Source organism: Musa acuminata, chromosome BXJ1-8 (assembly GCF_036884655.1).
Source record: "Musa acuminata AAA Group cultivar baxijiao chromosome BXJ1-8, Cavendish_Baxijiao_AAA, whole genome shotgun sequence".
Lineage (NCBI taxonomy): Eukaryota > Viridiplantae > Streptophyta > Magnoliopsida > Zingiberales > Musaceae > Musa > Musa acuminata.
Window position 1 is genome coordinate 6389305 of NC_088334.1, and position 22923 is coordinate 6412227.

General features: G+C 37.5%; 3 protein-coding genes, 1 long non-coding RNA gene and 3 other non-coding genes across 7 annotated transcripts; 3 read left to right on the plus strand and 4 right to left on the minus strand.

The window, feature by feature from the left end:
• The first annotated feature begins 1226 nt into the window (after positions 1-1226).
• On the plus strand, positions 1227-2401 carry LOC135587274 (uncharacterized). Its single transcript, XM_065078494.1, has one exon. It carries the CDS (start codon positions 1450-1452, stop codon positions 2188-2190), a length of 741 nt encoding a protein of 246 aa, XP_064934566.1. The 5' UTR covers positions 1227-1449; the 3' UTR covers positions 2191-2401.
• A 3018-nt stretch (positions 2402-5419) lies between these two features.
• TRNAA-AGC (transfer RNA alanine (anticodon AGC)) lies at positions 5420-5492 on the minus strand. Its single transcript has one exon. It is a non-coding gene; the product is annotated as a tRNA-Ala (tRNA).
• An 88-nt stretch (positions 5493-5580) lies between these two features.
• Positions 5581-5653, minus strand: TRNAA-AGC (transfer RNA alanine (anticodon AGC)). Its single transcript has one exon. It is a non-coding gene; the product is annotated as a tRNA-Ala (tRNA).
• Positions 5654-5762: 109 nt separating this feature from the next.
• Positions 5763-5835, minus strand: TRNAA-AGC (transfer RNA alanine (anticodon AGC)). The gene has a single exon. It is a non-coding gene; the product is annotated as a tRNA-Ala (tRNA).
• A 3501-nt stretch (positions 5836-9336) lies between these two features.
• Positions 9337-19033, plus strand: LOC103993467 (uncharacterized). Its single transcript, XM_018829590.2, has 7 exons — positions 9337-9653; positions 12515-12586; positions 12990-13057; positions 14668-14815; positions 14893-14976; positions 16411-16497; positions 18573-19033. The coding sequence occupies exons 1-7, from the start codon at positions 9384-9386 to the stop codon at positions 18576-18578; spliced, it is 735 nt and encodes a 244-aa protein (XP_018685135.2). The 5' UTR covers positions 9337-9383; the 3' UTR covers positions 18579-19033.
• On the minus strand, positions 17146-19996 carry LOC135587276 (uncharacterized). Its single transcript, XR_010475820.1, has 2 exons — positions 19672-19996; positions 17146-18203 (listed from the first exon to the last, which is right to left on the minus strand). It is a non-coding gene; the product is annotated as an uncharacterized LOC135587276 (long non-coding RNA).
• A 213-nt stretch (positions 19997-20209) lies between these two features.
• Positions 20210-22783, plus strand: LOC135587278 (uncharacterized). The gene is made up of 2 exons (XM_065078503.1): positions 20210-20654; positions 22225-22783. The coding sequence occupies exon 1, from the start codon at positions 20236-20238 to the stop codon at positions 20605-20607; it is 372 nt and encodes a 123-aa protein (XP_064934575.1). The 5' UTR covers positions 20210-20235; the 3' UTR covers positions 20608-20654; positions 22225-22783.
• Positions 22784-22923: the final 140 nt, after the last annotated feature.

Consider the following 22923-nt stretch of genomic DNA (forward strand, 5'->3'; position numbering starts at 1 on the left):
GATGTATTGTGATGGCCTGAATTATGATTTCAGGATCCTAAAAACCAGTGACAGATATGCATCAGGAGATGATGATGCTCATGAACTCTTAACATATTCCTGTGATGAATCATTCATTCTTCACTTTTCCTGTCACTCATGTATTTGTTCTGATGCAAAACGCCCGTGTCATTAATCCTGTCCCTGCCAAGCGGCTTCAGAGTCAAGAGTTCAGAACGTATCTCAGTTGAAATTTATTGTTTTGAAGGTTCAAAGGACCACCAAACATTTGAATTGCAATGAAGAAGAAGGAATTGGACCATGGGATGCATGATGGCAGAATCAGGTTGGTGGTCATTGTCAGTGTGAATAATAGTGATGATGATGATGATGATGATGCAGTCACAGTGGTGGTTGTCACTGTATTCATGATGTGATAGTGACAGCATCATCTATATCAAAGATTATTATTATGATCCAATTACCTATTATTCTTTATACTTGAAATCAATTAATATTACGATTCTGATATTTAAAAAAATTATATTAAAAATTTTATAGTTCTAAAAATAAAATAAATAACTCTATTTATTCTAATGTTGTCAATCGCATTGACGGAAAATAGATACTTGTTGGATCGATACTTTTTGATAGAAAAAGTTAATTTTAATATTATTTTTATTTTGAATGATTTTATCAATGAAAAAATAATTTTAACATCTCACAGAAACGAAAGAAATATTAAAATTATCTTTTTCCGTTGGTATATTTAACGATATTGGAATAAATAAGATTATTTATTTTATTTTAAAAATTATTAGGATCCTAATATAATTTTTTTGAAGTACATGGACTATGATACTAATATGGTCCAAGTATATAAGATAATATATAACTTGAGCTTATTCATAATAATAACAACTTTATATAGTTGATGTTATTGATAGATTGTGATCATATTTTTATCGTATCTTAACTATTCAAATTTATTTGATCTACTTCAATCATATTTCAAAAGAATATTATGAGTCTCCACCCTGATTCCTTCCATGTACGCTGCTGCATGTGCTTCACATGATCTGCCAGATGGTTTGGTGCATAAATGTACTCCAATAATGCTTCTTGGATGCGGATCCGATGGCTTTCCGATCCAGTCCAATTACCCATTTGAATAGGAGGATCCGATTACTCTCTCTCTCTCTCTCTCTCTCTCTCTCTCTCTCTCTCTCTCTGGTCCATGCCATCTCAATCTTGCACCGCTGGACCACCACACAGCACAGAGGATATCCCAACGCGTAATCCCATATTACTGTCTTCCATTGCCGAGAGCCCGAAAAGACGAAGAAACAGAGATCAGAAGAGAGGGAGGAGGACGTCTTCTCTCCTTCGCCGTCTCTTTCAACGTCTTCCTCCTCCTCCTCATCGCCTTCTTCGCCCACTCCTTCACGGGATAGCCGTCGTTGATTCCCCATGTCCATCCCCAAGAAGCCCATCCTCAAGCCTTTCTTCCTCATCTTCCTTTCCTTTTTCCTCTTCTTACACCTCTTCCTATCCTCCAAGAAAGCCCCAAACTCCCCCTCCTCCTCCTCCGCCGCCGCCGCCACCACCCCCCCGCTCATCCGTATCCGACCGGGCTTCCGCTCCTACGACGACTACATCAAGCTGCAGCTGAACAAGACCCTCAACCCGCGCCTCCGCCGCGTGTGGGCGACGCGCGACTGGGACCGCAAGGTCCGCGTCTTCGCCCGCTTCTTCTCCGAGATCAAGGCCGAGGGCCTCCTCACGAACGCCTCCGCGGCGCTCTGCGTCGGGGCGCGCCTGGGGCAGGAGGTGGCAGCCCTGCGGGGGCTTGGCGTGGCGGGCGCCCTGGGGATGGACCTGGTGCCTGCGCCGCCCCTGGTGGTGGCGGGCGACTTCCACGCGCAGCCCTTCCCGGACGACTACTTCGACTTCGAGTTCTCCAACGTGTTCGACCACGCGCTGTACCCGGAGCGGTTCGTGGCGGAGGTGGAGCGCACGCTGCGGCCGGGCGGGGTGGCGGTGCTTCATGTGGCGGTGCACCGGCGAGGGGACAAGTACTCCGCCAACGACCTCCTCGGGGGTGTCGACGGCCTCGTCGCCCTCTTCAAGCGTTCCGAGCTGGTCCGCGTCCGCAAGGTCGACGGCTTCGGCCTCGACACCGAGGTCGTCCTCCGGAAGAAGCAGAAGTAGAAGATGAAGAAGAAGAACAAATAGACTCGAGAGGTCCTTCTATGTTATATTTTCTTGCTTTCTCATCGAGAAAGAAAATGAAGATATTATTTTGGTGCAGGAATTTTTTGGAATTGGAAAGGAGGTGATGATTGTTTGGATTGAAAGGAGAGACTGTGGGGACATTTTGTTGTTCTTAATAATAATAACTAATATTACAAGAATTGTGGCAGATAGAGTACCTGCAGAAGCTATATGTTATCAGACTATTTCATCATAGCCTCGACATTAGCGAGGGAGAGAGAGGTGTCCGGACGCAGCTTTACTTTTGCTTTTGGGGGAATCTGAGCATACGAACAGGTTGGATTCACACAATCCAGTGCGGTCTGATGGCCTGAAGAGAGAGAGAGAGAGAGAGAGAGATTTTTCTTTTGGGGAATCTGAGCATATGAACGGGTTAGATTCACACGATTTAGAGAGAGAGAGAGAGAGAGAGAGAGAGAGAGGGACAGCGGCTGGATTTTGGCTTGGGGATGGGAGAGAACGCGTGGGAGGTTGGGCAGTGTGCATCGCCGGCCATGCTTGGCCTACGTATAAAGCAGCTTTGGAGAAAGGGAAGGCTAAGCAAAGTTGGGTGGATTTACTTACCTCTCATTAAATTGGTATTTTGGATAAAATGTTACTTTTTCTAATTCTTAATTAATAATTGTCTAATTTGGTTCTCTATAGTTGGTTTGTATTTAGATTTCATTGATATTGTAACATCTAATCTTCAAAGGTTGAGAAGAATGAGAATATATTTCATCAAAAATATTATTAATTGTTATCTTATTTAAATATTTATATGTAACAAATTAATTCTATCATTAATCTCTATGTTTAATAATAAGAAATTACAGTACCTCTCTTAATATCCCTAATAATACTCGAAATATATTATCAAAAGTCTTTTAATTAGGATATCAGAATCTGATTCCACTTGCTATGAGATAGATAGATAGATAGATAGATAGATTTAAAAATATTTCAGATCACTCGAAATAGAGATAAGAAAACTCTAAAAAGAGGAAAAACAATTTTGTGCTCATCGAGGGCGAAAAGATGATGCAAATTCGAGGATGTTCATATTGTGCTCACAGGAGGTCAACTTTTCCCTTCTGGGAAAAGAGGACATCCCAAAGATGGGTAACATTTGTATACCACATGAGACAATGTCGGATCGGATCTACTTGTCGGCCGACCGACCGACCGACCGAAATGGGTCGGATATCACATCCAGGAGTTGACTCTATCGGAATGGGTGCATGGAAGTGTTAGAAATTATGTTCCGGTTAATTAATTGATATATATACTGCTGCTGGTAGAGTGTTAGAAATTTATCGTTTGTGAACTTAAATCTGGTTGGAAACTAAAATCGGTGACTAAATCATGTCTCATCTTCTTCTTCTTCTTCTTTTTTCGATTAGCGTTACATTTTTTTTAAATTCTCCAAGAAAACTAAATTGATATATGTAAGTTTGGGCAAAAAAAATTTTTATTTTACTTTTTAGATTAGTGCTCTAATTTTTATTTATTATCGTAGAGTAGAGTATTTTTTATTTCTTAAAAGATGAAATTGTCCTTAACCTCCATCCAGCATATCGTCATCTTCGACCCCCCTTGTTTCCCATCTCCTTTTCCTTCGTCGTTCTCGTTGGTCATCACCCTCGTATGCATATGACTTCACTGTCGTTCTTGCTCTTGTCAATGTCCTAACAAAAGTGGCACAAGTTTTCATGAATCATTGTTGTCGTAGCGAACACTAACACAGATGCTTGCTGCGTAGGATTAATTTTTAATCTTGGGTGTGCTCCCAACCCCTGCTGCCACATGTCATTGTGTGACACCCGACAACTCCATGCATGACTAGAGTAAACATGGTCAAATAGAGAAAAGTGAGCAATAAGGACATGCGGGCGATGAGAGCACGTGGGTCTTGAGGAGTAATAAGAGCAAATGGATAGCGAGCTAGCGATGGAACGGAGGGCATGCGAGGTCGGAGAGATAACAAGGGTGTGTGGATGGTATGCAAGCAAAATCACGAGATGAGGAACAATAGAGAAGGGTCCATGAGGCCACATGACGAGAGTAGTGAGGTGGAAGTGACAGTTGAAACAGGTATAAAAAAAGGGGTTGGGAATAGGAAGAAATTGGGATACTAACTAAAAAAAGTAAAAAATTTAAAAATCAAATGTGACTATCATATATATTTTAATATGTTATATATTTGAATCTCCATCTTCATCAAATAAGTTTGGTCGTGTCAATCTTGAAAGGTTGAATTGGAAGAAGAAAAATATACTGAATTTTCTTCAAATTAGATGATAAGGTTTTCACACCTAAAACGGTGTATAAACTCTTGCTAATAATATTTATAAAAATATATAAATTAAATATCAATTATCATTAATAAAATTTTATTAGTTATCTTTAATACTTTATTTTTTATATTTTTAAAATTTATATTGAGATCTCTATACTTATAAAAGTGAAACATTTAATCCATTACTCCAACAAACATTCTTTCTCTATTTCATGATTTTTAACTCTATAAAATTATATTTTAAATTTTGTTTAGAGATATCAATATTTTACTTTCATAAATATAGATATCCTAATGTAACTTTTGAAATTGTAAGAAACGAGATGTTAAAAAAGACTAATTACAAGAGATAATATATAATTAACTCATATAAAAAGAAAAAAATAAAGAAAAGAGATGCATGTTTAAAATAGAAAATATATTTTTGCCGAACGAGATGGAAACTTTAGATTATAAATCAGTTAATTGTATATAAAATTATAATTGGATTACATTAACAAATAAATAACAGTGGGAAAAAAACATATAAAAAGGAAATGAATAGAATAAAAATTAATAAATTAAAATAATTTGGAGATATCAATCGCCGTCATACTAAGTGAGCGCTCTACCATTTCAACTACATCCCTATGATGAATTGTATTTTTCTTTTCTACAATATATAGTAAGTTGTAAGATTATTTTGCTGCATTAACATATAAATAAATAACAATAGTGACAAAAAGACATATAAAAAGAAAAATAATAAATTGAGATGGAAACTTTAGATAATGAAAAAGTTAATTGCATACATGATTTTAATTAGATTATATTAACATATAAAAAACAGAGGTAAAAACATATAAAAAAGAAACAAAATAGAATAAAAATTTATTAATCAGAATAATTTGGAGATGCGGGGTATCGATCCCCGTACCTCTCGCATGCTAAGCGAGCGCTCTACCATCTGAGCTACATCCCCATGATGAATAATTTATTTCTTTTCAGCTATATATATAGTAAGCCATAACTTTTTTTTGAACATATAAATTAAATAAATCAGATCATTTTGGAGATGCGGGGTATCGATCCCCGTACCTCTCGCATGCTAAGCGAGCGCTCTACCATCTGAGCTACATCCCCATGATGAATTATGCATTTCTTTTCAGCTATATATATAGTAAGCCATAACTTTTTTTGAACATATATAAAAGAGATAAATAGAATAAAAATTAAATAAATCAAAACAATTTGGAGATGCGGGGTATCGATCCCCGTACCTCTCGCATGCTAAGCGAGCGCTCTACCATCTGAGCTACATCCCCATGATGAATTATGCATTTCTTTTTATCTATATATATAGTAAGTTATAATTTTTTTTGTGATGAATTGTACATTTCTTTTCAGCTATATATATATAGTAAGTCATATCTTTTCAACTAAATAAGCTTTCTACCATTTGAGTTATATCCCCATAATAAATTATATATTTTTTTTCAACTATATATATAGAAAGTCAACTTTTTTTTGAACATATTAAAAGGAAATAATAGAATAAAAATTAATAAATCAGAACAATTTGGAAATGCAACGTATCAATCCCTGTACAGCTTACATACGCTCTACCATCTGAGCTACATCCCCATGATGAATTGTATATTTCTTTTCCGCTATATATAGTAAGTCATAACTTTTTTTTGCTGCATTAACAGATAAATAAATAACAACAGTGAGAAAAGACATATAAAAAAGAAAATAATAAACCGAGATGGAAACTTTAGATTATATAAATCAGTTAATTGCATACATAATTATAATTAGATTATATTAACATATATAAAAAACAGATTAAAAACATATAAAAAGGAAATAAATTGAATAAAAATTAATAAATCAAAATAATTTAGAGATGCAAGGTATCAATTTCGATACCTCTCGTGAGCGTCCTACCGTCTGAGCTACATCCCCAACTTTAAATTTAATTTCATTTATTATTTATATAGTTTGTTTTACGAAAATTCTTCTCAATACAAAACTCAATATAGGAGCCAAACCCGCTTTTAATAACGATCTAAAGAGATAAGGTAACAACCGGTGAGGATATGACTTCCATATGAGAAAGTTGATCCCTCGCGAGGCTCATTCTTATAGGAAAATAATCACTAACGGTTTGTCCCTGACACAACTCCTCCGATTATTAAGTGAGCTAATATTTAAGGTATAGATATCCATCTTCAATCGTGGTGTGGACGAAATGAATCAAATAGTGACATTACAATCATTGCTTCATGCACAATCTATGATAAGTACATCACTAATGCAGCCATACAGTTGGATTAGACATAATCATAGTACATCAACTTCATTTGGTTCTGTATTATCATCAAAAATCTCCCAAAAAATTAAGATCAGTCATTATTCGAGTCCTGCATTGTGCTAAATAATTTCCCATACTGTTTCAGAAAATATTCATTGCCAGCAAAACCTGTTTTGGCAAGAAATACATGTTGTCAAGATAAAACCAGAATCCAAAGTCTTATGTTAGAACCTCCTAGAGATTACTATTTGTGAATCAAGATACTTCAGATTAAGTATCATGAACACCATCTGCAACTCCATATATCCTAAAACAAAAAACAAAAAAAAATATTTCAACCAGCTCTTGAGAAATCTACATCTATCTCATACCACAATCAAATACCATAATGTCACGGACAAACTTCGAAATAGGATGTTTGATATAATGCTTATGTATGTCCATGTCTTTTGGTATGTTCATAATTTGCATAGAATGTAGAGGGACGGTCGAAAACTTAATAGTCCCATTTTAATTGGATTTGGTGGTCGCTTTAGGCTTGTAAATAAAGGTTGTGTCATGTGGACACTTGTGAGATATTTTCGGTTTATAATGCACCATTTTGATCCTTTGTTGTGTAATTATTCAGAGCTTGTAAAGTCTGTTTGTAATTTGCATTGTCTATGAAGTGTTTCTTGGAATGTTTACTTGTGGATCCCAAGTGAGACATTTTCTCTAACCCATTTTCTCGTTTGATTCACTATAGACTCACATGTTCTTAGGGAAGCTTACAGAGTTGTCAATTTTATAGTTGTTTTTGCAAAGAATCCTTTCTCTATTGTTTTGTGGCAAAGTAGAATGGATAGCTGAGTTCTATAGTGTCATTAGCTCAGACAAGGAGATGAATATGATCTTTCAAAAATTTCAATATTTGATTTTTTTCTTTTGGGGAAAAGAAGAACTAAAAATCTCTATGATCATCATTTACTCTTCAAGTCTCCCTTCCCCACATCACATGTAGTGATCATCAACCAAACAACTGTTCCCAAACAACAATTCAATCTTGTCACCTGTCTACAGTTGACAAGTTCCATGGATGCTTCATTCATGTGCTCTCTGCTTCCAGCCTACTCCCAACTTTGTTGTGTGTCACTCCTCACAGAATCAACCTGTCTCACAACTATTTTTATGGGCCATCCAACCTCATCAAGTTTGACTTCCCTCCCTCAATTCTGAATGCTGTTCTCTTTCCTGCTTTATTCTAAGAATAATGCCTACTTGGTGGCCAACCTGCCTACTTGCAGAAGCTATCACATACCAACTCAATCATTCTACCTTATTCCTAGCATTTCTCCTTTGAAAGTCAATGTAGCTGCATGTGTCTGTACATGAAAGGAACAAAGTTTACCTATAATTAATATATATGAAATGCATCATAGGATAGCCATAATGTGATCAAACAAGCTTAGCATCTGTGGAGGAAGAAAGCCAACAGTGGGCTGCAAGTTGATCTAAATTAAACATGGAATGGGAGGAAGATAACCATTAAAAAGATGTTCAGAATTTGACACAGAATTCATAGTCATCTTAGGATCATCAGAACATTTTGCTATCCATCATTCCAAGTGGTAATGGAAGAAAAAGGATTAACTTTCAATCCAACAACTTCACTGCACATCTTTAGGATTTGATTTTATCTTTTTTTTTGCATCATGACCTCATATCTTCCTTGCTTTTTTGTAAGACAGACATACTGTTCCATTGCTTCTCATCAGGGGCTCAAGAAAAGATCTAAACACCAACATTAAAGATATGAAAAAATGGCTGCACAATGGCATTCATTCTAAATAAGAAATGGAAAGAGCATCATTGTAATTGAGGAAAAATTTCCCTTTGTAATTGATAAAAGGATTGGTTTGGGATTTTTTGGACTTGAAGATTGAAGCCTTTGAACCAAAGAAAACAATATAGAAAATGATGCATTCTTGTTTATATTGTAATGACAAGCTATTCTTTCATTTTGCAAGTCTTAAGACAAACAAATATTTTCATATCTTTGAAATAGAGAGATGAGATAAATTTTGTGGAATCTTCACTCTAGACTTCCACATTACATTATGTGAGAGAGAATGTCAGGAAATTCAGAAAAAAATAGTGTCATATTTTTTGTCACCCTCAATTTCTTTTTTTTTTGTTTCTCAAAAATATTATTTATTTTATATTTAGATTGAAATTTCTTTTATTCTATAAATATTTTGCATTAGTAAAGTGGAAGTCTTTCTTTCACAATCTCTCATTTTCTTCAAATAATCAAAATCCCCTCTAATTTTCTTTTCAAGAACTCTCTTTACATTCAACTAAATATATTCACATGTCCTCATGCTGAATCCAACTTTAATTTGAGATTGGTTCATGGAAATTGTGGATTCCTTTGAGGGTATTATCGTCTAATAAGACTAAAAGCATGTCCTCTCCTTTCGTCGTATGCAATAAAAACCCCTCCTTTTTCGTCCCTCGGTTCTTCGGACCGTAACGGAGCACGAAAAGGAGCGACGAAGAGAGAGAAGAAGAGGAGTCATGGCGGGGGATTCGATGGTGCGCATTGACAGGCTCATTGCGAATGACGGCGTCGAAGGCAGCTTTGGTTGTTCCGATCGTGTCGCCCGGCCGCCGGCGGACGTCGGAACGGTGTTGGCGGGGTGTCGCGAGGACAAGAAGCCGAGCTCCGAAGGCAAGAAGCTGAGCCAAGAGGTGGGTGGTGGAGCGGTCGTCGAATGTAGGATATGCCAAGAGGAAGGGGAGGAGCGCCACATGGAAGCTCCCTGCGCTTGCAATGGCACTCTCAAGGTCTCCTCCTCGATCTTCTCTGTCAAATTCTCCCAAGTTTTCCTTTCTAGGGTTAGTACTCACTGGAAAACAGCTTTGTTGATGTATAAATTGTCTCTTTTCGGGGTGGTTCTCTGGGTACAAGTTTGGTCTTTTTGCCCATTATGGGTACTTGGAAGAAGACTTCTCCCCTTCTTTATCTTCCTCGTTTTTCTTTCTTTCTTTCTTCCGCGCAATTCTTTTCGCAAGTTCTATCTTTCTGTGACTTTGTTTGAGATGATGAGACTTTTTTGGTTTTGAATTGGGTAGAATTTTTGCTTTTCCTGTTCTTGGACTTGAAACTTTTTCTTGTTCCTCTTTCTTGACGAGTACGAGTTTGCGCCGCAGAAAGAAAATAAAATTCCGAGCTAAATTAAAATTCTTCTTCTTGATACGGATCTTTGTATGGTTTATTGTGTTGAATGTGTGCCGAGGCCGTACGAAAAATAGTATTCTTGGAGTCGACCAGAATGCAATGCATGTTGGTATTTCGTACATACGTTCTATATTATCTTTCTTGTGTTGGCTGATTCACTGTTTCAAGAAGTGAAGCATTTCCCTGTCTCTCAGAATGTCAAGAGTGAATGGTAGATTCTCTTACTAATGTATCTTTTTAAGTATTCTGAGTCACATTAAAAGCTCTATTATATCCAAATTTGTTTGGCTAGTGGGCCTGTTGGGTCGTATCATGATAGTGATGGGATCACAATGGGTTGGCTAGATTAAGCATAATATTTTGGTCAAGAGATGATAGAAAGATATACAGAATACTTATGTAAATATTAAAAGATTTAGGAAATGATTTCCTTCTATTCACATCCTGGTTGGGTAGGGTGGGGGACATTGCCTCTATTTGTCTTCTCTTTTTTCTTCTCCACTTGCCTATCTCTTCTCTGTCCTTGTAAAGTTTGACATGTCGATGATTTGTGTAATATACATGAAGAAGAAGGTTCCCTTCTCAAGTCATAAGCTGTTTAAAAAGAGAAGAAGGATTTGACTTGGATCGATTGACATGGGGATGGGTTTGTGTAATGTCCATAAAGAAGGTTCCATTCTCAAGTCATAAGCTGTTTAAAAAGAGAAGAATTTGATTTAACTTAGATCGATTGGGATCGACACTACCCCATAGAGACACTGAATCACCCACTAGGAAGAATTAGAACCATGCTGATTTGAGATTTAGTTGATTGCATTCTGGACTGTAGACATTGAAGTTTTAGTGATATCTGTTTTTGTCAATGCAAATAAGAATTAAGCACAAACATGTTTGATAATTTATGGTAGAACATGATTTATCATTAATAAAATGGTGGATCCAGTGTTCCTAAAAGCTTAAGCTAATAAGAAATGACCTAATTTATATTTATACTATGACGTCCTCCCTCATGCAAGTTGGACGAAGGATTAATGAGCTTGAGACCTAAACACCTGGGTAAAATTGAAGGGATAGATCTATGGTTTGAACTTACAATCAACTCAGTCGCTATGATGAAATAATGAGTTGGATTAGCACTACTTCTGAAATGCTTAACCTAACAAGAAAGGACCTCAAATATATTAATGTAGTACATAACCAGTATATGTGTCATATAAAGGATCCAAATTTCATCACTTGTAGCTTTGAAAATCACAATTGATGCCATTGCAGCCTCAAAGCTTCTCTAGCCATGTGGATATTAAGCGTTGAATAATACAAACAAGGTGAAAACTTTATTTGATGATAGTGCTCATGCAATTTAAAACTAATTATTATGTCATGACATCTGCTTTCACTCTTATGGCATATGTATCTTCTTAAAAGGATAAAATATACACTTTGTCCTCTCCCTTGCTCTCCTATTATTCTCCTCTGTTTTGTCAGCAGTGGCAATATTTTTGAAGTAATGGTAGTAGATAGAAAAATGTGATGGTTGCAATGATGATTGTAACAAACACGGTAGTAGCATTGTCACCTCTATTCTAGAAGTCATTACATAGGCTTGTTTTATTTTGCCTTTCTTCCATCCCATCTTTCATTTTCTAATCCTTTGATTCCACCTTTGATTCTCTTTTTTGAGGTTGTTGAATTGCCTAAAATTGCCCAAAATCAGTCAACTTGGGTTGAGTTTGGTTGATTCTACCTGATTCTGTTGAAGTTCCGATTATAAGGCTGATAAAGCAGCCAACATTTGATTGGTCTCAAGAAATATTGATAAGGATTTGGCATGCCATACTAGAATTAGCCTCTTATCACAAGCTATAGGACCAACTTAAAAATAAAAAAGAACTACTAGATATGTTGCCCCAAAAAGCATTACAAGCAACGGTAATGGAAGTAGAAAAAGTGCCCAGGCAACTGCTTGTGACAACATTGGCACCGGATCTCCTTTTGTCTCTTTGCTACATCAATAACTTGCACCCCTGGCCTCTTCTAGTCAACTGGTCATAAGTTATGCAGGGCTTTGCATCTTATCAGAAGCAGGTTTTCATATCTGGGCTTTCATAAGAATATTAAAATTTCCATTGATGATGATACTAAATTTTGTTACTTTTTCTGCCTTTTATTTAGAATAGGCCATCAGATTATATTTGGTGTTCACAGTCTTTGGTAAAATATTTTTCTCTGTAATAGTTTGGTAGATGTGATCTTTTGAATTAATTACTGTGACTCCTTAGTCTAGTGACCACTTTTCTTTTTCTATTTTTGGCCATCCTTGTTTGTGAGACTCTATCCTTCTTTAAGAGGTTTGCACTTTAGTCGATATTTAGAAGGGTTTACTTTGACTAAGTATGAATTAGGTGAATTTTTTTATTCATGGTGAAATTTTGGTGTTTTGTTTGCATCTGATTTTTCTCATCTGCAGTTTGCCCACCGGACATGTATTCAAAGATGGTGCAATAAAAAACAAAGTATCACTTGTGAAATATGCAACCAGGTTAGCCTTTGAGATATTAATTTTTCTCTCTTTCTTCTCCGCTTATATGCACTAAGAAAATTGAATTCAAAATTTTCTCCTTAATTGTGTAAAATCTGTCCTAGAATTAGCAGTTAACATAAATTCCTTGCAGCTTTTTTTTAGTGATAGTTTTTCTGGAAAATGATGGCTGTCTACACTCTGTTTCTCCTTCTGATTAAACATGCATCTTATCACTATTCTTGTGACAATTAAAGAAGACGTTTAAAAATGAAATACTAGAGGTCTTGAGCCCTAGTAAGGACATTTGTCTCTTATTCAGTCTGAACTTTTGAGTCAACCTTATGTTGTACAAAATATATCTTAACATTTAATGTTTGTCACAAAGTACTTATGACAATCTTTTATGTTTGTAACATGACAGATTTTTGGCCCAAACTATATTGTTCCACCAAGTAGACCAAATTCTGATGTAATGGCCATTGATGTCAGGTACCTGTTACAGAGAGTTCGATTTCTTTTCTACTTATTGCAAATTAAAATGCTTTAGTTCCCTGTGTATGTTATGATCATGTCACTGTCATAAATTAGACAAAAAATTATAGTCTAAAGCCTTTTTTTTTCTCTTTTTCTGACATTGAACGACATGCAAAGGCATGGGTTACTTTCAAAAGGTTCACACTAATAACTTCCTGATTGACAGTATGTATTTGTGCTGCTTTTATCAATATGTCTTCGATTATTGCAATATAATTTTTAAAAGTAAATCAGTTAATGGAGCTTTCCTCCTTCTTGATCAATTCACATGAACTTTCAGCACCTGCTAGTGCCTCATACAGGTCAATAAACATCCAATGAAAATGAATTTCAAAAGTAAATCAGTTAATGGAGCTTATTCCGTCTTTATAGATTAATCGAGTCTAGCCTGTGCTGATCTTCACTATAATTTATAATATAATGGAAGTATCTTGTATTACTGTTTGGATGTCAGTTCTTATTATCTTGTGGTAGCTGTTAGTCAATTGTGCTATATCAGCTCTGTTAAACATGACTTGGACTTTGTTTGTAGGCATCATATGCGATATATATACAACATTGTGTGATTTATGTAATGTTGATTAGTTCCACGTTGAAAGTGGGTAAGACTATGATTGGCTTATAAGAGTCTGATGAGTACACTACTAGTAACTTCAACTTAAGTATTTTGACCACTGATTTGGGCCAAACGAAGTTTATAGGCTAGTTAGTCTACAGACTTGGGTCATGACATTTGGTATTAGAGCCGACCTAGTGCTTGGTCATAATGAGGGGGCTTGAGTAGGAAAGAGCTATCCGCGGCTGGAGTCAAAGAACTCATCACAGCATGGAACCATCATTGGGCTACACCTTATATGCACCATAATACCTTGGAGTCAAAGGACGTCAAGCTCTTGAGTGAGAAAAATTGTAATACCTTGATTTAGATGAAACGAAATTGATGAGCCAGTTAACCTATCAGGCCCGAGTCGTGACAATTTATAATGCATGAGCTTTGCATACTCTACATTTTATTAGATGTGGGACTTGTTTCCAAAAGATGTCAAGGTTACTTTATGTGTGGTGAACCTTAAATAGTCTTTTGCTGCAGCGCCCCTCAACTTTGTTCAGTGCAACTTCAACTTTTTGTTAGTGTCAAGTTTGATGTGTTTCAAGTCATATTTGATTAAAGCTCAAGTAGCTTTGGTTAATAATGTATGACAGATGGTCGAGTATGTGACTGATCTGAACATTAACCAAAAACTGTGTGGAGATAATCCAAGTTTTACCATGGACTTCCTTTTTACCAAGAAACAATGTTCATTTTTTCATGGCATGTTGATTTAATTTTACTTGAAACCAGTGGTCAGTTATGTTTTGGTTTCAGATTCTGCTCAAATACACATCTTAGGCGGGTAAAAGAACTGTTAAGAATATTATGGTGTTAACATCACTTAGCCCCATTGTCCCTGATTATGTAGATATAACACAAGCACATGACTATAGAGATTAACTCGTTATCTTACTTTTCCATGTTTTGTGTTTTCATCATCGACCTAATGATACTTTTTTCACTTTGTTGTTAGGCACAGTTGGGGTACACTCATTGACTACCGTGATTCACATTTGCTTGGCATTGCTGCTGCTGAGCAGGATTTTTTAAGTGCAGAGCATGAAGACTATGCAGCTTCAAGTGCCAATGGAATTGCCTGCTGCCGTGTTATTGCTCTCACGGTATGTCAAAATAACGTTGTTTCCAAATTTGTTTATTTTTACTATGGAGGTTTGAAATGGTTCATGTTCATGTATAGTTGACGCTCCTCTTGCTACTTCGCCATATCCTCATTGTCATAAGGAACATTGAGATGGTGCAGGATATGTCAGCTGTATACAATGTAAGCTAACTTTACATCATTATATCCACTAAAGTTAGAGCTGATGTAATTATATAATGACAACATAATTTCTCGCTTGCCTTTGGAAGTTCTATCCATGCAATACACTATTAGCTACAACTTTTCTTCTGCAAATTAATGATTAAATCTCTCTAATAAAGTGAGAGAAAGTATAGTTTGAATTGGACATAGATGTTTGTATTTTTCTTTCATCAACTATCAGATTGCAGAACATGTTGATAGTTCCTCTTTTGTTAATTCGTTATGCTCCAGAAGTTGCATGCTCTTAAGATAGGTTACTGATCCTCTTATTCAACTTCTAATATCTATGCTCAGCTTATGACCATATTAGATTTTTCATAATTCTATCATTGAGAGATAAGATTTCTTTCATATTCTTAATGCCATTTTTATCTTAATTTGTAGCTTTTGCCATTATTTTGCACCTATTTTGATAGAATTCTTAACAACCAAACCTAATCACATACCTCTTGTTTGACTTACTTTATAGCATTTGATTTTTTTTATTGTAATAGCCATGGTTCCTACTGAACAGTATCTACCGGTCCGGGTTTGAACCAGGACAGGGGCTGCCCCTTATCGAGCGGTCCAGTCAATTCTTTTATAGAGTTTAGGGTGTTTTTTAAGGGATGCAGAAGAGGATTTTTTAAAGGGGCATGTGTTTTTATTGTTGCCTCACACCAATGCACACCCACCACTGCTGACAGCCCTCCCATGCACCAGTGCTGGTCCAGCCGGTTTCTGGTACTTCTCCTCCTCTCCCTCCCCCTCTTGGTATCATGGCATATATAGACATACCGTGTATCCGTCTTTGTGTATAAACTGAAACTGTACCAGTATGGCCAGGGTCAGGTACGAGTATGGGTCCGAGATCCACTGTCTTGCATCTTTTTTCTCTATGATCTCAGTACCTGTGGAAGGTGCACTGTTTGGTGATCCCGAACACTGTAAATTTTACTGCCACAAAAATGTTGTTTCATTTTTTATGCACCTCATGAATTACCATCACAATTAGAAGCTTGATCTATTGTTTTCTGTCTTTCATGGAATTAGCTTCTCCATTTCTCCAAAAGTTTAAGAACCTGATGCATATATACTGTCTCACGTAACTCTTGAGTTTGCTACATTATGGCACGTTTATGCACCTCATGAATTACCATCACAATTAGAAGCTTGATCTATTGTTTTCTTTCTTTCATGGAATTAGCGTCTCCATTTCTCCAAAAGTTTAAGAACCTGATGCATATAGATCGTCTCAGGTGACTCTCGAGTTTGCTACATTATGGCACGTTTATGCACCTCATGAATTACCATCACAATTAGAAGCTTGATCTATTGCTTTCTTTCTTTCATGGAATTAGCTTCTCCATTTCTCCAAAAGTTTAAGAACCTGATGCATATATATTGTCTCAGGTAACTCTCGAGTTTGCTGCCTTTTTCTTACCGTGCTATGTAATGGCACGTTCCTGCTACATTATAACAAACCGTTGGAGGCAACAGGTATGCTTGAGATGCATAAGACAACATGTTATTATGTTCTTTTGAATATTCTAGATATTTACCAAATATTATTATTTTTTTTATTTGGGTGAGGAGACATGGTTGTTTTATTCCTTGGACTTAGCAATCATCAATCTGTTCAAACTTTAGACTACTTTTGTTCATGACAAATGTCTGGACTGCATACTTACTATCATAAAATACAGTGGTCATGTTAGTTTAAGCATAGATTAAGAAAAGTATTTATTGCAGATACTGTAATATTAACTTGTTAGGTCCCATTAGGTTAATGAGCAATCAAAAGTTTCAGTCTGTGTGTCAATGGCATGCCTTAATTAATTGTTTCGGATTTTAACTCTTCATCATCTGCATACATTGACCGTAGATTCACATTGCCCGGAACCTCATGCACAGTTATGTTTATTAAATGTGAAATTTAGTGTGCTGGTAGTGAACCAGTCCATGCTCAAATAGGTATCAATGTATTGAGTCTTGGTACATTGGTATTAGTCTAGTCAAAAGCACTAGGCGTCAAAAGGCATCATAGTCCTAAAATGCTCGAGGCACTAAGTGCTCACTTGAGCGAAACGATGTGCTTCCAAATATTATAATTTAAATATTATATATCATGATTAATAAAAATAAATTAAAACAAAAATAACACATCAAACTTTCATTCATTAAAGTACCAAACTACATTGTCCATATTCAATAACAAAATGACAAAATAAAACAAGATTAACATCAAAGATCATTAAAATTCAGTTCCTCATCTTCAATCTTGTCACCATCTAAAGCAATAATCCAAAACACTAAAAACTAGCACTAATCACTACAGCAATAGCAATAATAATTGACATTTTACAACTGATTCACTACAGCAGGCAACTGCTGTTCTCACAAACATAAACAAACAACAAAGGCTAACAGCAAAGCAGGCAACTATTCTAAGTTTAAATTGACAAACAGCAATGAAGTGGCAGCCGTGAACGGGGAAGAGGGAGGGGAAAAGGGAAGAGGGAAGAGGCTGTAGGATGGCTGCAGTGAATGGGGAAGAAGGCAACGGTTAATGGGGAAGAAGGCAGTGGTGAAAGGGGAAGAAGACAGCAATGAACGGGGAAGAGGGAAGAGGCTATGGGAGGGCTGCGGTGAATGGAAACGATGAACAGGGAAGAGGGAAGAGGCTGCGGTGAACGTAGGAGGGCTGCGGTGAACAGGGAAGGAGTGGAAGAGAGATATATACCGGGAGGGAGGGGAAGAAGCCATTGCCGTTGCTGCTAAAGGAAGATGCTGCTGCTGGAGGAAGATGTTGCTGCAGCCGCTGCTGCTGGAAGAAGACGTTGCTGCCGCCGCTGCTGTCGTTCACCGATGGGAGGAACTCCATCACCGTGCAAAAAGAAGTGAGAAAGGGTTTCTGTGTTAGGGCTCACACGTGGACAGGTCTCAATCAAACTCTGTGGTCATCGACTTAGGGTCTAACCGGTTGAACTGAACCAGATACAATTCTTTGGTTCAACTCAGGCTCGAACTAGCCTGAGTTGAACCAGGTTTCCGCCCGGCGAGCGTTGACGTCCACCCAGTTCATTAGGTGGGCACTCGGGCCTCGCTTCACCTCACCTCACCTCACCTCGCCTAGGTGAATGCTCGGGCAACTAATGATTTCACCAGTCAGTATGCTTTGAGTTATGAACAAATCACGAAGAAAGCTGAAAAATAGAAAAAAAAAAAATCATCTGGTAGAAGTCGATAGACTCCACTCATCATACTAAATCATACCGAATAGTATTGCAAACCCTGGTTTTGGATGAAATAATAAAATTTTTGGTTAAAGTTGATATTAAGAAAATTAAACTTGATATTGTAAAGGGCTAATAGAGAATCTCTAACAATTTCTAGATGAGAATGCTTTGTAGTTTCATCTTTCTGTGACTATACAGATATGTGAAAGACAAAGAATGAGATGCTCATATGGATCTGAATCACAATTTGGCATCCTGCTGATTGTAATATCTTAGATTTCATCTTATACTTGTTCTGGATAAGTTTAATGATCTTAGTTTACAAATGTTTTGCAGATCTAAGAGGTTAGAATAAAGCTCTCAAATTCATTTGATGATATATTAGAAAGGGGAAGCTTGTCTGACTGGAACTTTCGGGATTAGCTTCCCCATTCAGGACTCATATTTCCACTCAAAGTGGTTGGATGGGAAAAGAAATGAATGTGAATTAGGTTCTTGACAAGTGTAATCGCCGTCGCAAGTAATTTTCTCTTCAAGTAATATGTGCATATAAAGTAGCCTTTATTGGTCCTTGGTGAAATTTTACCTGCGACAGTAACTGGGCAATAAGTTTTGCTCTTCTTTCCAATGTATTGTTCTCTTTTTTCCTTTCTTTTGTGCTGAAGTTATCACTTATATTAATGATGTTAGTCTTTCTCAACCAAATGGTGCTGTGGAGCAAATCTTAAGTACCTAAGTATGATATCATATCTGCTTTCAGAATGGCAATAAAGCATCAGACCTTGTAAACTGTTTCACATTCTTTCTCAAGTAACTCAAGTTTCAATTCTGCTATTGATGGTGTCATAGAGAATGAGTTCGGAAGGTTGTGGCAGGGCCTCCTGATTCAGTTCCAAAAAGTTTGGTTGGATTATGCATGAAAGATTGAGATAAAAAGGCAATGGGATGCAGAACTAGAAACTAATGTCTCAAGATTTCTTAAATGCTGAGTAGCAAGATAATGCTGAGTAGAAACTATTTGAAGGAGATCAGGCTTTCACAAACCACTCAATCAAAGAATGATTTGAGTTACAATTTTTAATGAAGCGCAATTGGATAAATGTTCTCAAAAAAATTGATGCTGCATTCAGAAGAAGCAGAATGTACCACAGAATTGCACAAAGATTTAAAGATATAATTTACTCAAATTAATCGAAAGTAAAAGAATCACTTTAACATTGAGATGTTATCAACCTATCAGTTGTGGAAAGATGAAATTATAAATCTACAATAATAGCTGGTTAATCCGCTTTCACTTCCACCTTATTCACCTCGGTCATTCAAAGAAATATAAACAAGCAAACAGAAGTTCTAATTCTAACAGTCTCAATTGAGATCACGTCAAATCATTCTATGATAATAGATGGATTGGATTCGGGGAAGGCGACGACCATACCTTGTAGATCGGGCTGGAGGACGACATGGCACCCGAGCCCGGCATGCCTGTCGGCTATTGGAAGCCATGGTGAGTGCTTAGCCGCTCGTCGGAGGATGCGGGCGGGAGCTTGTCGAGCCACTCCTGGGTGATGTTAACCTCGCCGCACATGGCCGAGCAGGCATCGATGAGGCCGGTGGTGATCGTGGCGCGGCGGCAGCCGAGGACGAGGAGGAGCGGGCGGCGCGGGCGAGGGTCCGGAGGGACGGGATCGAACGAGGTGGAGAGAGTCGACGGAGAGCGACGATCGCCAATGCGAGCTCAAATCTCTCGAGAACGGGGTGGCGGCTTTGGGAGAGACAAATTGATCGAATTCTGTAGAAATCGTTAATAACGGGTCGAGTCCGTGTCGGATCCAAAAGATCCGAAATCCAATAGATTAGATGATCCATTGTTCCATTTTGGATGATCGACTGCGATTTCGGATCTGGAACTAGTTGGATCCGAATGTATCTACCATCTAATGCGAATGGAGACCCAAGCTTTCGCCTCCATTAGATCCCTTCATTGCTTCGGGACCATCTCATGGCGACGCCGCCGCTGCACCTGCTGAGGTTGGTGATGAGCTGCCGCAAGATAACGGCGGAGGTCATCGCCCCCCAGTCGTCGACGATCGTCGCCATGGCATCCTCCGACGAGCCCGAGTTCTTGACCCTGAACCGCGCCCGGATCAACCGGTTCGCCCCGTCCCGGCTCTTATGGGATGCCCGCGTCGCCGCCCGGGTCGGCGAGAAGCTGGGTATCCGCCTCCGCGAGATCGGCGTGTCCAACATCGAGATCGACCCACTTGAGTTCTCCCGCGCGCCGCACCTCCGACGCCCCGCTGCCTCCCTCTTCGACTCCGTCGAGCGCGCCGGCATCTGCGTCGCCGGCTCCGATAAACTCCATTGGCCCTAAATGGCCTCCGATCTCCGACCCTACCTTCGTTCCTTCCTCAATTCACGGTGATTTCTGTTAAACACAATGTCTAATTTTGTTGATTTCATTTGATATAATCAACAGCGATTCAAGGTGCGACCTTTAGAACAAGACAAATTTTAATATAGTTACTTTACTTACTTCCTCTGAGAATAATATATATGTATATTGGTGCCCTCTTATCAGATGAGCCTGGTTGATTTCGGCATTTCACATACAGTTGTGCATGCTTATTTTCTTGATTTCTATCTGATTGAATCAACAGGAATTTTAAGGTCCAAAATCTAGAACAAGATATATTTGAATGTAGTTACCTGTCTTTTGCTTCTGTAAATTTTCCTAACATTTGAAATAAACTCTGAGAACAATTATAAGAGATGAGCATGGTTGATTTTGGAATTTTATATATAGTTGCACATGCTTAGCTTATTGTGTTAGTTTCCATTTGATATAACCAATAGGGATTTCAAAGTTCAAACTGTCACGACCGGAGCTGATGGGCTAAGTGGCTGTCAATTTCGTTTGACCTAAATCATTGGCTATAAAGTATTTATTTATTATTATTTCAACTTACAAATAACTCTCTTGTAAAAGAAAACTTAAAGAAAATAATTGCATGTAACAAAATCTTCCAAGAAATGATCCATTTCATTTTCTTTCCTTACAATGTAACTTCAACAAAGATCAGAACTTGATAATCCTTCATTTGAACCCTTTATAACTTTTTGAGGTGTATCAGAACAAACCCAGATACTATGGAATCCTGTTCTGCGAGGCCTCCCTTGTAACCCAACATTCTACATCAATTGGTTTATAGACCTTCCAAGAGCAACATCCTTATTAGCCTGCTTGAAAATATAACCAGCACCTGCAAACTCTGGATTAGATCTAAAAGGACCGATACATTTTTAGGAACAGTATTTAGTTAATCTAGACAGACTCTCTGCTGGAATTGGCCCTTAGAACAAACAGTAGTAGAGAATTGTTGATTCGTTAGAATGGTTGTTTTACATCACAGAAAAAGGTTGAGCATGAAGATTGCAAGTTAGGTAGTAACAATGATCATGTAGAAACCATGATTTAGCGATAAAAGCTCACTGTAGAAAATTTCAAAAGCAACATTAAGTTTTATTTCTGCCAAGTTTCAGAATCTGGCCAAACACTGGACATTGTGCACATTGTGTGCTAAAAATTCAAGAAAATAAATAAGAAGTATGCTAAAAACTTCTGAATTCTATTGATAACCGAAGATTTCAAATTGCCTTCTAGACTGCCTAACCAGAGTATGCATCATAGACAAGCCCTCACCGATAAAGCTATGTAGTTCAATTACTTAAAATGTAGAGGACTTACAAATCTTAAATTGCAACTGAAGATTTGAGAACAAAATGGATGTTGATGGACTGTGCTGGCTAAATTAACTACTCTGGACATGTTCTTTCTTTAGAAGAAAGATTAAGTTGCTTTAAAGTTTGGTGAGGTCCAATTGATGATCATTGCTAAGGCTTTTCTCTTTTTGCAACTTTTAAGTTTCATTTGAGGATGACCATTCTGCTGCCCTGTGAATGTCCAAAAGTGAGTTTATTGTATACACAGATTTGTGGCCAGGATCACAATATCCCATTTCATGCATGCTGGAGATGCTGCTTCAACCTGATTGAAGGACTTGGGTTCAGAACCATATCAAACTTTCTGTTGTGACTTGCTTATAGAATAGGCTTTTGATCAGGAGGCTATTTTTACCTCATCAAGAGAAGAAAAACAAGAAGAATAATTTTGAGTGAATTATCCTGCAAAGAGTTTTCATGAGACACAATGGCTTGGTGGTTTGTGAGAAGGAAAAGATGAGCTATTACAGTAGAAAACATTGCAACCAGGAGAAAGCAGAACTCAACCTATCACTAACCATCTGCATGAGCTTCGACAAGAATAACCAATATATCACAGCACCATATACAAGGAACACATTGATGTGGCTCAAAACCTGGAGAAAGCTATTTCAATAGGAAATGTCAATATGGCTTTGATCCTCAAGTGAAGGCTAGAGTAGCAATGTCCAAACTTTTCTAATCCTATGCAATGTTGAATCTAATTTTATATGTGTATATATATGAAAATAAACCTGATATTTGGATTTACAGTGATAACTGTTCTTCTGCAATATATTCTTCTGCAACTGTTCTTCTGATATTTGGATTTATATTTTCATCATTCAAACGCCACGCCTAATGCGCATGATCTGCTGGCCCTCATAAGCACAGGGTACTACGCCATATTCTCATGACCAAGTCAACT

Excerpts from the sequence above, each read along its gene's own strand:
- LOC135587274 (XM_065078494.1), top strand. The coding sequence starts at position 1,450 with ATGTCCATCCCCAAGAAGCCCATCCTCAAGCCTTTCTTCCTCATCTTC.
- LOC103993467 (XM_018829590.2), top strand. The coding sequence starts at position 9,384 with ATGGCGGGGGATTCGATGGTGCGCATTGACAGGCTCATTGCGAATGAC. Across the intron at positions 12,587-12,989 it reads CTTGTGAAATATGCAACCAG|ATTTTTGGCCCAAACTATAT; the intron begins GTTAGCCTTTGA and ends GTAACATGACAG. Across the intron at positions 14,816-14,892 it reads GCCGTGTTATTGCTCTCACG|TTGACGCTCCTCTTGCTACT; the intron begins GTATGTCAAAAT and ends GTTCATGTATAG.
- LOC135587278 (XM_065078503.1), top strand. The coding sequence starts at position 20,236 with ATGGCGACGCCGCCGCTGCACCTGCTGAGGTTGGTGATGAGCTGCCGC.